This window comes from Ambystoma mexicanum, chromosome 4q (genome assembly GCF_040938575.1).
Source record: "Ambystoma mexicanum isolate Mex_15411 chromosome 4q, UKY_AmexF1_1, whole genome shotgun sequence".
In the NCBI taxonomy this organism is placed as follows: domain Eukaryota; kingdom Metazoa; phylum Chordata; class Amphibia; order Caudata; family Ambystomatidae; genus Ambystoma; species Ambystoma mexicanum.
The window spans coordinates 66,257,281-66,271,050 of NC_090928.1; the positions used below are offsets into that span (position 1 = coordinate 66,257,281).

The 13,770-nt window shown below is 44.6% G+C and overlaps 1 protein-coding gene across 18 annotated transcripts in view; it reads left to right on the forward strand.

Annotated features, from left to right (window-relative positions):
- PTPRK (protein tyrosine phosphatase receptor type K) overlaps positions 1-13,770 on the forward strand; it is a 1,571,968-nt gene that overhangs the window by 645,372 nt on the left and 912,826 nt on the right. For all 18 annotated transcript variants that reach the window (XM_069607477.1, XM_069607481.1, XM_069607480.1 and 15 more), the window contains one exon: positions 10,882-11,175. In XM_069607477.1, the coding sequence (XP_069463578.1) occupies positions 10,882-11,175 (294 nt within the window). The remainder of the gene's footprint in view (positions 1-10,881; positions 11,176-13,770) is intronic.

Consider the following 13,770-nt stretch of genomic DNA (forward strand, 5'->3'; position numbering starts at 1 on the left):
CTGATTAAAACTCATGCATAATTTATCAAAATGAGACTTAACAAATAATCCTTTGTCCTCAAGAGGTTTGAAACAAAATACATATGCTAATGCAGGAATGCACCTTACCTCTAACACAAAATGTAATATTCATCTTATAAATGGAAATTTCTTCATGGAATAATCACAGTAAAAATGTATATTGTATTAGGCGCATCTTGCAAGCGCAAACCTTTGTTTTAGGTTTAAAAGGCAGCTGTGCTTGTTAAAATATTGTATTTCATCTCATTATTTGCTTGGCCAACCTTATAGCCTGCCTCTGCTCTCATGCTGGTAACTGTCTTACTGTCATTCACTTCAGTGTTTGCTTGTGCTTTTCCTTAATAAGTATGTATGTCACAATATAGAAAGACGAGTGAGGAAGAAAGGCTAAAAATAACATATGAACCCACTCTTGCAGGTGTTACTCTTTATTATTTTTTTAAACTTTATTTATTATTGCACATAGGTATAGCACATACGCAGTTCAGAATATTTGTCATTACATCATTCCCAATTGCATTCAATTTGAGTCTGGGTCTTCAGTTTCGACTTTGTCCGATAGGTACTGTTTATATCTAGCCCATATGTTTCTGGGTCTGGAAGTGGGTAGTACCGAGTCTATCTAATATATATATATATATATATATATATATATATATATATATATATATATATATATATATATATACTCCTCTGTATCATTTGTCCATAACATATCCCTGTCCCAGTCTGCCTTGGTTGGCGGCATGGTGCTTTTCCACTTCAATAATATTGCCCTTTTGGCTATCCACAGACTTAAGTTTAAAAGTATCCGCCATATCTGGTTCATCTTTCCCACTGCGCCCCGAGGACACAGCCGAGGCGTCCATTCCATGGGCTGGTGTGCCGTTTCGCCCAAGGCTGTGCAGATCCCTGCCCAGTAGTCTTTCAGTTTTATACATGCCCAGAGCATATGGAAGATGACTGCATCTTCAGTTTGGCACCTCGGGCAGGTTCCTGAAGTTGCGGGATTAATGCGTTTGAGTCTTGCAGGGGTATAGTGTGTCCTGTGTACTATTTTATAATGTATTCCTTTGTATCTAGCATTACATGATATGTATTTAGTCAATGTGCATATCTGTGTCCATTCGTGATCTTCTATTTGATGTCCCAGATCCTCTTCCCATTTATTTCTGGCGTTGTGGATCACTGCTGGACGTGTTTGAACTATAGTTCTATACAGTGTGGAAGCGGTTATATTCCCCTCTCCACCTGTGAATATATATCCCAGCCCCATGTTTATCTCTGGCTCTTCTGGGAAGGCGGGACATACATTTTTGATAGTTGCTTTTATACGCATGTATTGTAACTTGTGTGGGTGTATTCCCCACTAAATCCTTAAGGTCTTCCCATGTCACAAAACGCTTGTCCGGGAATAGCTGTCCCCAATTAACGATGCCCCTAGTACTCCACTGTGTGGCTATCTCCCCCTCCAGGGTGAATGGCATATTGGGCGTCATCCCAAATTGGCATACTTGGATGGTATAATTTGTCTGTGTCAAATATATCTGCAATTTTGGCCCAAGCCGTGATAGTTACCTGCGTAGGGTCAATTGAGTTATGGTGCTTGGGGCGTGATCTCGTCATTTTGTGAAGCATTATGGTGGATTCTTTTACACGCTGTTCTTGGGGTGAACTTCCTGGTTCGAGGAAGTTTGTGGCCCACTGGGCGGCGTAATGTGCCTGTGCTGCTAGGTAATAGTGTTCTAGATCTGGTGCCATCAAGCCACCCCGTTAATGTCCTCCAGTTTAGTCTGTTATGTCCTCCCCAGACAACCATAATGCAGGCGCTTTTCATTTTTGTAATTAGCGCTCGACCTGGCCAGACTGGTACTGTGTTGAATAGATGGAACAGTTTTGGAAGTATTATCATTTTGATGAGGGCAATTCTTCCCATCATTGAGATAGGCAGGGCATTCCACTGCTTCATTTTCACGCATAGGGTATCAGCTAATGTATTGTAATTCAAGGCTTGGGACAGTCTGGTATTTCTAGCCACGTAGATATTGAATATGTATCGGACTCCAAATAAGACCATGTAGGTTTTGGGGCACTACTGAGGTTTTTGTGATTGGGAACATTTCAGATTTATTGGCATTGAGCCTTAGGCCAGAGAATTCGCCAGATTTCTTAACTTCTGCCAGGACTCTGCCCAGCGCACAATCTGGATTCTTCGGATACAGAAGAATATCACCAGCGTATAGTGTTATAATTTGTAGTTTACCCTCAATCCACAGTCCGTGTGAGCTATAGCGGGCCCTGAGTGTGTATGCCAATGGTTCTATCACTAGAGCGAATAGCAGTGGTGACAGCGGACAACCTTGTCCGGTGCCTCCCAGTAATTCTAGTATGCCCGTTAAGGTGCCGTTCACTCTTATCTTGGCGTAGGGGTGCGTGTATAATATTTGAATCCATTTAATGAAGTTGGGGCCAAATCCATAATTCCGTTGTACCCTAAATAGGATGGGCCAGTACACTGTATCAAATGCTTTTTGCATGTCGAGAGAAACCACTATCCCTGGAGTTTCTGCGGGTATTGTCGCCAGGATTTTGTGGCACCGTCTAATCTTCATCCCTGTGGACCTACCTACCACGAATCCGGCTTGGTCCTAATGAGCCATATAGGGCATCAGTGGTGTTAATCAGGTTGCCAGTATCTTGGTGAAGATCTTAGCATCAGTGTTTATTAGTGACAGCGGCCTATACGAGCCGCATTATTCCGGGGGTTTCCCTGGCTTGAGCAGCAGCGTGATGACCGCCTCTCTGGTGGTTTCGGGTAACTGCCCACTAATTAATGCTCCCATCCATACTGCGTGTAATCTGGGTACTAAAAATGGACTGAATTCTTTATAAAATTCTGCCCCAAGACCATCTGTGCCTGGCGCTTTCCTATTAGGAAGCGTTTTCATTGCTTCCGCTATCTCAGCCTCGGTGATTGGGCTTTCAAGGGCCTCTCTAGTGGCGTCAGCTAGTAGTGTCGTTGGTATTTGGGAGAGGTATTGGTTTATCTCCTCTTCAGTGGTATTGCACTGTGGGGAGTACAGCTTTTTGTAGAAATCATAGAATGTTTCCTTAATCTTTGTATTCTCTGTGGTCATCGTACCATCTGATCATTTTATGCATGGTTTAGTTGTGGAGCCCCTTTCACCCAGCACCGTTCTGGCCAGTAGTCTTCCCGGGCGCTCACTCTCTCCATATCGAAGTGCTGCCGCCGGCTTGTTGAAGTAGCGGATCTCACGAATCGCCACTTCCTTGTATTGGTCTAGTTTAATTCTAATCTCCGAACTCGGCTGCGATGATGGGGACTGTACGTACTGAGACTTTAAAGTGGCAATTTGTGTTTCTAGGCGCGTTAAATTGCTACGGATATCTTTGAGGACACCCAATTCAGTGAACATTGCATTGCCTCTTACACAGACCTTAAATGCCTACCATGGTATTGCCTGACTGGACACGTAGCCCTCATTAATGTTGAAGTATTCCTGTATCTGCTGTGCCAATGTCGTTTTGTAGACCAAGTCTTGGAGGGCGGCTGGTTTAAATTTCCATGGTGGTCTCCTCACTGTGATTTCAGAGATTCGAAATTTAGCTATATTGGCGAATGATCAGAATATGTTCTAGGGTAGATGTGGACACCTGTTACCCAGCTTAATGCTTCGCTGGCTACCAACCAGAAGTCTATTCTGGAGTTCATATCATGCACTCTGGAGTAATACGTGTACTCCCTTTTAGTGACATTTAGAGTTCTCCATGCGTCTTTTAGGTTTAAATCGGCCATGTGCACGAGTATCTTTTGCGCTGATTTGGACAGTGCTCTCGGTTGAGATGAAGTGCGGTCTAAGTGTACATCTAGAATGGTGTTAAAGTCACCGCCACATATCAGATAAGCCGTGGGGTAGCTTGCCAGTTTTTCAAATAATGTAGAATAGAAGTCGGGGGTCATCTCTATTTGGACCGTATATGGTTGAGTAGGACTATCTCCCTATCGTGGAGAGTGCCATGGATCAGCACATATCTTCCCTTAGGGTCACACTCAGGGTGGAGACAGGTAAACCGCAACGTTTTATGTATGAGGATAGCTGCCCCCACTTGCCTGTTTGGAGTATGTCGTGTAATACTGATGTGCCCCCCAATTCGAGATAAGTTGCCCAACTTGCTGAGGTCCTAAATGTGTTTCCTGAAGCAAAACTATCTTGGGGCTCTGCCTATTAATATATGCTAGTATCTTCCTTTTCTTGATCTGGGATCCTAAGCCACGGGTATTCCAGCTCTACATTTTTATGCTGTCAGTGCCTGTATTAACCATCATCTATAAAGTGGATACAGTCATATGCGATGTGACCCAATTCTATTATGTACTTAACATCGTTAGTGCTCAGTGCCTGCGTGCTTTTTGTTATGAAACCTTTTTATTCGTAACTAAACCCCAACAAACTTAACCTGCACCCTCCCCCCACCCTCATAGTTCCCCAAACTTCAACTATGCCCATCATTCCCCCCCTTCTTCCTCCCATTAACTTCTTGTGCAACTGCTACAGGGGGGTCTGTAGCAACATCCTGAGCCTTCACTGTTTATGTTCATTCACAGTATAGCCGGTTATTTGTTGTTGCTCGCACTCATATCCACACTTATGTGGTTAAGCTTATCAGTATGATCTGCAGGACAACTCTAATACACCCCCTGCGTGGGCCACCCAGAGGGGGCCTTCATTTTCCTTTAGTCAATTATTCACTTTTTTCGTGTCCGCCATTGCATGGTTTCAGGATTTCAAGAGTCCTGCTCTGTGTCTGACCGCCAGGCCGGAGCTGGAATGTGTGTCTCCACAAAGTTTGCCGCCTCTTCGGGGAACGGAAAGAAGTAGGTTTTGTTCTGATGTTGTATCTTTAGCCTTGCCGGGTACAGCATGGCATATGGGACTTGTCGCTCTCGCAGTAGTTTCTTAACCCCGGTGAAGAGACGTCTTTCCTTTTGTGCCGCCAGCGTGAAATCGGGAAAAATACGTGTAGTGTTGGCTTCCCATCTTAGTTCCTGTTTTTCTCTGGCAGTTTTCAGCACTAAGTGTCTGTCCCTGTAGTTTTATCAAATGTGGTATGATGGGTCTCGGGTATGCACCCGGTTTTGGCTTTGGGGCAAGTGACCTGTGTGCTCGTTCCACAATGAACATTGCAGACCATCTGGGATCTCCTAGGAGGTTGCGCAAAAGATCTTCCACTGCCTTTTCCATCGGTCCTTTCAGTGCCTCTTCTGGCATGCCGATTACACAGATGTTGTTCCGTCGGGATCTAGCCTCTAAATCGCCGCATTTGGTTTTTATCGTTCCCAGTTCTATTGCCATTGTGGACACTGTAGTCTTTAAAGTTTCTAATGCATCCTCCGTGCTCGAAATTCTTGTCTCGGCTTCCGTGATACGCGATGTAGTTTTGTCTAGTTGCACTTTAATGGAGGTGACATTTGTTGTTATCCCGTCAAGTTTTTCATTGAGGGCCGAGAAGCCCTGTTGCATGGCCTGGAAGACAGCCTGTGGGTCCATCATTGGTACTGGGGTGTCTGGCTGCTCTTAAGGGGTTACTACTTTAGATAACGTGGGTTCTGTTTCTTTCCTTGTCGTTGTGTATTTTTCCATGGTTCCTTTCCCCTTCTTGGGACCGAAGCCTTTGGGCATCGTTTAACTCTTCCAGGATTAAGCCCAGCAGGACCCTTCTTTTGCGAGAATCCTGCTCTTTATGGCCGTGGGATAGTAGTCTATACAGTTCTTGCGATGGTGCTTGGTTTAAATCTCTCATGTGTTTTTGTACATATTCTAGTGTCCGTTCTAGTTCTATCCCATTGGAGTTGTTTATTGCCCCAGTCTGTTGTTGGCCTTGTGGGTTGCCAATGTCTTCTATATATTTACTTAGTGGGTATAGGGGTTAGCTTGTTCCGTGGGGAGTGAAGCCTTGCGCTTGTCACGTCTGCTCTTCTCCTGGTCTCCAGTGGGCAATCGCTGAATTGATCTCAATGGGAGAACAGGCTTATTGTGTCTTGAAGCTATATCATTGGCAAGCTGATTTCTGGGGCGGGGGGGCTTCCTCGCCTGCTCTGCTGTGGTTAATTCTGAAACTGCCGCTACTTGCGCCTTTGCCTAGTGTGCAAAATCAATATGCCCACGGGTGTGCTTTTGAGTCCCTCTGGAACACTGTCTCGGGGCGCTTTCTCCACTCGGAGGTTGCAGTTTATGTAAGGGTTAACCCTGTCCCATTTCCTTTCTCTTAACAGCTGTTTCAGAGAACACCTGGTGCCTGCCAGCACACTTTCATCTGGGAGCCTTGAGGTAGGTGGGGTTTATTGCTGCGGTAGCTCTGTCGCTTCTCTTTTATTGGGTGATGCTACTATAGCATGTGCCGGTGATTATCTGCAGCAATGTTGTGCCTCGCTCCAAAAGAGTAATCCCTGGTGATCTATTCAGAAGGCGGGGGCCCTGACATTATTTAATCGTGGCCACCATGCTTTTTTGGGTGCTGGATTGGCCTGTGGGACCAGGCACGGCAAGCGAGGCCCGCTCCGGCGGTCACGGGGGGGGTGGGGTGGGAACGGCCATGCGCAACACCTGCCGGTGCTCCGGCGGTCAATGCACAGGCGCAAGTGCCAAAGAAGTTGGGCTCTCCCTTGGCGCCCCTCCTCCCCGCTCCGCATGGGCCATGGCCTGGGTGCCCGAGGGACAGGCCGCCATGAGGGGAGTCTTTCGGCGTGCACCCCCTCCTCCCTACCTTCAGGCTGGTGTGCCCTGCGGTCTCCGAGCTCCGCTCCGCTTTCACTCTGAAGGTTGCGTGTCTTGAGTCAGCGGGCGCTCAACGGGAGCGCCCACGACTTTGCAGGAACAGATGGGGTCGCAGCTAGTCCACCGGGCCTGTCGTCGTCTCGGCGCCGGGCTCCTCCTCCTCCTTCTTCTTTTCAGCGTGTCTCAGGGTTGTTTTCCCTCGTGGCGCGTAGGAGCTTCCTTCCGTTTTATCTGTGGGATCCTGCTAGCAATTGTGGCCAAACATCACGTGTGCGGTCTTCACAGGCTGCGGCACGTTTACACTGATTTCCAGGCTGAACTGGGTCCATTAAGCATTCGTATCAGCTTTTCGGCCCAGGATGTCGACGGAGCTCACACGGGAGCAGCCATTTCTCGTGTGCAACAGCGCCCCCCACTCTTTCCATTTCTGATTTCAAGGTTTGAAAACATTAGCAATTTAAAAATAAACTAAAATGCATCACAACAGTTGTCTCTTGGTACTGGAAGAGGATCACCACTAGTGGTTCTTCGCAGAAATAGACCATGTCGAAAAGGTCGCAAAATATGTTTGCCCTTGTGCATGATGGAAGAAGCACTAGTTGTAGTAAGCTCACTGTTTCACCAGGCAGCGTTGCTGCTTTCACTTTTGTTGCATTGTACACTTTGGCTGTGCTAGGAAGGGACTTTGCTAAGCTATACGGAGGAGAGTGAATGACACTTAGCCACGCCGGTTTCAACTGATTTGCAGCTAATGATTTTAAATATTTCTGTAGCCATGACATAAGCATGCAAGTGAAAAGCTGGTGCAAGCGTACAAGCGGAGTTGAATTGGCTTCCTGTTAAAATAGCGAAGTTTATTTAAGCGTGTTATACCCTCCCAATACGTCACAGTTTAGAATTAAGTTTAGCATGTGCCACTGTCTAATGATGAGGGATGGTACACCTCCCTGGTACCTACTTTATCCTAGTCCATACACAGTTTGACATAATTATATTTTTCCAGCGTTTCATTGGTCTTTTCGTTTTCAGCTTGTTGAACACTAGCATTTAAGTGTCTTAACAGTGGATAGGTCTGGGTCTGCATCTCGATTCGGATTTCGTTTTACGTCTTGGCCGTGAAAATAACCTAAATGTCTGGACTTGCCCAGTGGATGTTCCTGTTACTTTGCTTTATACTAGCTGGTGAACTTGTGCAGCACCCCATCTTTCCCATATTCAGACTCCCACAAATACATTCAATGACCAATTCTCCTTCCAAACTCATCTCTCCAGAACTGAAATCTCTGCACTGGCTCTCAGTGGCTGCGAGGATTAAGTTCAAAACCCTCTGCATTGTCCACAAGGCCTTCTGGGGCCACATTCCCTTTAACTCTCTCCTTCCCAAATATCTTGGTTCTCAAGCTCTTCGCTCATCTGCCTCCAACTCCCTCAGGGTCAGTCGCCTCTCTAAGCGAGTTGGCGGTAGATCTCTCTTCAGCAGGGGCCTCCCTCTGGAACAGCCTTCCTGCCTCCCTGAAACTTGAGGAGAACCATCTCTGGTTCCAGAAGCACCTCAAAACCTTCCTCTTTGCCTCTGCTTTCTCTCCCTCTCTCCACTGCTGAATTTCTGGTTGAAACTGCACTGGTTACCTGGGCACCCTTTCTGAACTCGGGCCTAGGTCCCGCCAGTTGCACACCTGCACGGCCTCCCTGGCAAACCCTGGGACTGTTTCCTGCATCCCCCCACCAGCACTTATGTCTGCACTTACCTCGCACTTGCCACCATCTGGCCGTTTTATTATCTTATTTATTCTACTATCCATGTACTGCACTTTCCAGTCTCCCCTCCCCCACGCACTTTCCCTCTCCCACGCACTTTCCCTCTCCCTCCTTCCCTGCACTTGCGCAATTTGAATGACACCGTTGCCTCGTCGCGCCTTAAAACACTTGTGTATAGGCGCGTTATAAATGCCATATCATATGGCATTCAGCTACACCACTGGGATTTTGCGGACTGCGTGCTACACTGCCTGCTAGCAACTTTCTTACTTCTTCCACTTCTGTTTGCCTCTTGTACTTCATTTTAAGCTGCTATGATATAGCAGTCGGGTAGTGTATGCATTAGTCCACTGAGCAGAGTCACAAAACATAGCCAGGTCTCTGGCACAGTGGACTAGTGCATCCACTACAGGGGCCTGTGTTTGACCTCATGGTCACAGGTTCGAATACTTTCAGGTCCACTCAGCCCTTCATCCATCTGAGGTCGATAACATGAACACCATTAAGTTGGGTACCTATACATATGTTATCTGTCAAAAGTGCCAAGATGCCCCTCTGGAGTGAACGTGTGCTTAATGTTACAAGGTGTTAAGCTGTGGCTTTCTGTTGCAGCCGCATGTGTCACCACACCTACCCTTTTAAGCACTATGCTAAAAGCTTGTTTAAGAGAATGCAGGTCTAGAGCTTGTTACCTCTTTGGGATAGAAAGTCCTAAACATATTTACTTGCATCATCTAGCACTTTCTTCCAGATTGCTCTTGTTTCTAAGCGTTAGAACACAGTGCTACTCAATGTAGCGACTTCGGAGGGATGAGTCTACAGTACCAAAGTATTCAAGCTTGCTAAGTGTAAACTGCTCTTTTGCCTGGGGTGAGCACTTAACATTTGAACTGGCCACTCTGCACCATGTAAAAGTCATTATATATTTATAGAAGTGCATATACTTTCAGGATTAATGTTTTGGGAGTAAAGGACTTCTGCGATTAAAAATGAAGTTGATATTTGATTAGACTGCCAGTGCAATTGTGCTACCTTCTGTTTCCAATTATGCAGACAAAATGTAAAACATAGTATCAATTGGGCATGTAAAAATCCCACATTGTGGCCACGTGGACTAACGGACTCGGGTAGACATTCAAGGAAAATAAAACCAGTTCCTTCAACAAGCTTCCAAATACTTTCGAAGCTCACCGTGAAAGCTATATTAAACACTGCACTCTAGGAAGACTATGATTTTCAGATGACCGATTTTTTGATGTTTTGTGGTTTTTTCTGTACTCCCACGTCTAAAAGTGCAGAAATGAAGCACTGCACTTGAGCAATTTGTAGTCTTGCAGTACCCATGTCTGGCCAGACTTGTGCTGCTCCGAGCTATGTCTGCTTTGTAAAGTGATACAGGAGTTTGTTACAGAAGAAATGGCAAATTGATGAGTAGATGGAATATGTTTTAATCTTTTGGAGCTGCACTAAGTTTAGTGCATTTATTTTAGAGACTTTTGCGTTCGACTGTTGCTCTCCATTTTATTTATTTTTTTACATTACATCTGATTGTAATACTTTGTGACTAAAAAATATTACGTGGGGAGTAGTCGTTTTTCAGTTGGTGAAGGACTGGGTAAGAAAATGTCCAGTGGGACACAGATGGGCGTCCTGTGTTACTCCCAGTCTTGAATTCTTTTGCAAAAGGTTGCTTGTCTGTTTTTCAGAAGATTTTACTATGCAGATCATGTTTTTCTAATGTCGTGTAGAGTTTTCATTTCTGGAGGAGATTAACTTGCCACTCTTTTCTCGGATTTCCTTTTTTTTTTAAAGCAAATAGTGGTTTTCTTCTGAGGCCTTTATACCTAAATATCAGGTTTTTTCTCCACAGCATAAAAGTAGAGGAACAAACTAGGATGCACGAGGTTTGTCTAACGATGGGTTTTTTGTTTTGCTTTAAAAAAAATATATATGTATGTGTATGTATATATGTATGTGTGTATATGTGTATGTATGTAAATGTGTGTGTATATATATATATATATATATATATATATTTCAAAAGGATAGTGTCATGTATGGAAAGGTTGCAGATTGTAAAAGCACATTTATGTTAAACGTTAAATGATCTAAAAAGTTGACCTGTTTGGAAATCAGATATTTTAATGCGTGTGGCAAGTCCTTGATGGCTCTGAGAGTTTAGTTGAAGTACTTTGGCATTTACCAACCATGACCAATCTCTTTTTTCAAAATGTCTTTAATTGAATCGTTACAATGCCGGTGAAATTAGGTTTTGGACCTGAAATATTTGACTTTTCTTTTGCAGAACCGCCACGGCCTATAGCACCCCCACAGCTGCTTGGTGTGGGGCCAACATACTTACTGATTCAACTAAATGCTAACTCCATTATTGGCGATGGGCCAATTATCCTCAAAGAAGTGGAATATCGAATGACATCAGGCTCGTGGACAGAAACTCATGCTGTGAATGCTCCAACATACAAACTGTGGCACTTGGATCCAGATACAGAATATGAGATACGTGTTCTTCTCACAAGACCTGGGGAAGGAGGTACTGGACAGGCAGGTCCTCCTTTAATCACAAGAACGAAATGCGCAGGTAGGGACATTGATTGAATACTTTTGTTGATGCTATCATTGTCATTGTACTTTTGCCACTAAAAATGGCATCTTTGCAGGCCAAGGCTGGATGTTCCTTACTTTACAATTCCAAACCACGTTCTTAAAGCATGTAGAATTGAAGGTTGCATTGTATAATTTGATAACTTGAACAAGTTGATGCTTTTTAAATGGTGTCTCTCCTGTGTAATGTCCATATCAATGTTTATTTGATTATCTCCATGCATTATACATGGGTTAGATGGCCTATTAATCTACACAAAGCCAACACGTCTCCTATTCCCTTCCACTAACATTTACCAAATGTTTCCCCGAGGCATACTTGTATACACGTCCAGTTCTTGGCAATGACAATTCAAACCCATTGCTCTCCCTTGAAACAGGGATTGTTTCTTACAGATTAATTTGATGAAAGCCTCCACACTTCTAGGTCCAGCTTGAGCACCTCTCACGTCCATCAAGTAACCATTTACCAACTAGAACTACATCTAGTGTCATGCTTAGTCTGGTCTTGCCAGCACAATAAAACTCTGCTCTAAACCGAGCTGACTTCTCCGGAGTCCTTCACTAAGGCTTTTTCTTTTTGCAACACAAAATAGGAAGTAGGTCCTACATACTGTGACAGTTAATTGGTCCAGCTGAGCATGGGTAATGCTCCTGAATGCTTCAAGCTGTCTCATTGTTTGTAAACTGATCGACAAACACAGGAAGACATCAGGAAAGTTCCTATTGCAATTGCTGACTCAAGTTAGGGGCAGGTCTAGTAACCAGAATGCTCAGACCCCTGACACCAGTCTTCACAGTAGCGCTTTAGCTCTTTACAATAGAGAACTTGTTTTTAAAGGTGAGTGTGAGAAACCTGAAGCTGCCTCACCCGCTAGGCCCCGGGGACCTATCATCCAGGAAGCCAGGACACGGCCATCGCTATTCGGTCCCGTTTCTGGGGGTGGACCAGTGCAGGAGGATCACCTGGGTGAGGGGTCTTCAGGGAATGAAAGTTGGGACATCGAAGGGTGAGACGCGGTATCACCTTCCTTATGACACATTTTCCCCATCCTGCCCAGTAGGATACTTGGAAACTCTACCCCTCACCCCCTTTTCCAACACAAACAATTTCTCACAGCTTGAACGACAACAGACTAATACCCAAACTGTTTACCTGACTTGTCCCAACACAAGAGTCCGGTAATTGACGACGACCACACACACACACCCCTGACTAATCTTTCCCTTCCCATTTGAATAAAAGGCGGAGCACAACAGCACACTCTGAGCAAGGAAGAACGCACGAGGCAACAGCCATTCCAGGACGGCAGTTCAAACGGAGAAGAAAAGCAGCAAGACCTGAAAGGACGACAAGGAGGGAGATGAGGTTACCATCGTGGTACCGTCCTTAACTCCTGCGGCAAAGGAACCGCCAACGAGTTCAGCACTGCCAGTAAGTTGGAATAAGCAGATAAGCGGATAGTCAATCTGACTGTTAGGCTCAAGGTTACAGTGGCAACAGCAAGAAGATAATTAGACAAGAAGTCTTTTGTGAACACATTGGTACCAGCGAACACTTCTTTCTTTTCTTGTGAACATTATCCCACACACTTTTGTAGTATAGCCATAAGGATTGGCAATAGGTTTTTAGTATAGGCTCTTTTTAGTTGACTAGACTCCACTAGGACTGTATTATTTGATGGTCGTAGCTTGCTCCCATCTTAGATTTAGATTAGACATTTGTCTCACCGACTTTACAGTTTAATAAACACCCTTGAACTGTGATGACTTGTCTGTCTTACCTTGATTCCATGCCTTCCTTACAGGAGTTGTTCACTCACAATACTGGCTAATAAAGCAATGGTTGCCACAATACTATTTGAGCACCATACCATCCAACACAATTTTTAACATTTCAAATTAGCAAGGCCCATTGGTGGTTCTCTTGTTCTCCACGAAGAAATTAACCTTGCAACTAATGAATGAATCAGCTGGATTGATATTGAGAAAATAAGAATAGTAATAAAGCATTGAGGTTTCCCTTTTCTTACTTTCTCCACTTTTAGATAGGCGGCACGCCAGCCCTGGCTAGGATTAGGGTTCCAGACAGGTAGAGAAGTTTCTATCTATCCCTCTCACCTTTACTCTCGGTCCTCAATAGCTGTTTTGATTTATGCTCAAGACCAATTTAGTATGCAGCATTCAATCCAGATATCTAGCTTAATTCTGAGATAGGACAGGATCCAACCAGCTACATCTGCATTTTCTCTCCTGGGATACAACTCGAACCATTCAGCAGCATTATAGATGCTCAGCTGAACCAATTAACTGTCAGGGTATGTAGCCCTACTTCCAATTTTGTGTTACAAAATATTGCCTGAGCACAAGCCTCGCTTAACTGTTAGAAATTCTACCCTTCCTTTGTTGTACTCCCTCTTCACTCAGGCTTACCATTATCTAATTACAGGTAAGAAAAATGCATCCTCACTTTGAATAAAATATACACTCCCACTTACCCTAATTGTTTATCATCTCTGATTTTTGTTATTCTATCGTATGGTTTCCCTTTCCTATCACCTCCTCCCCAACC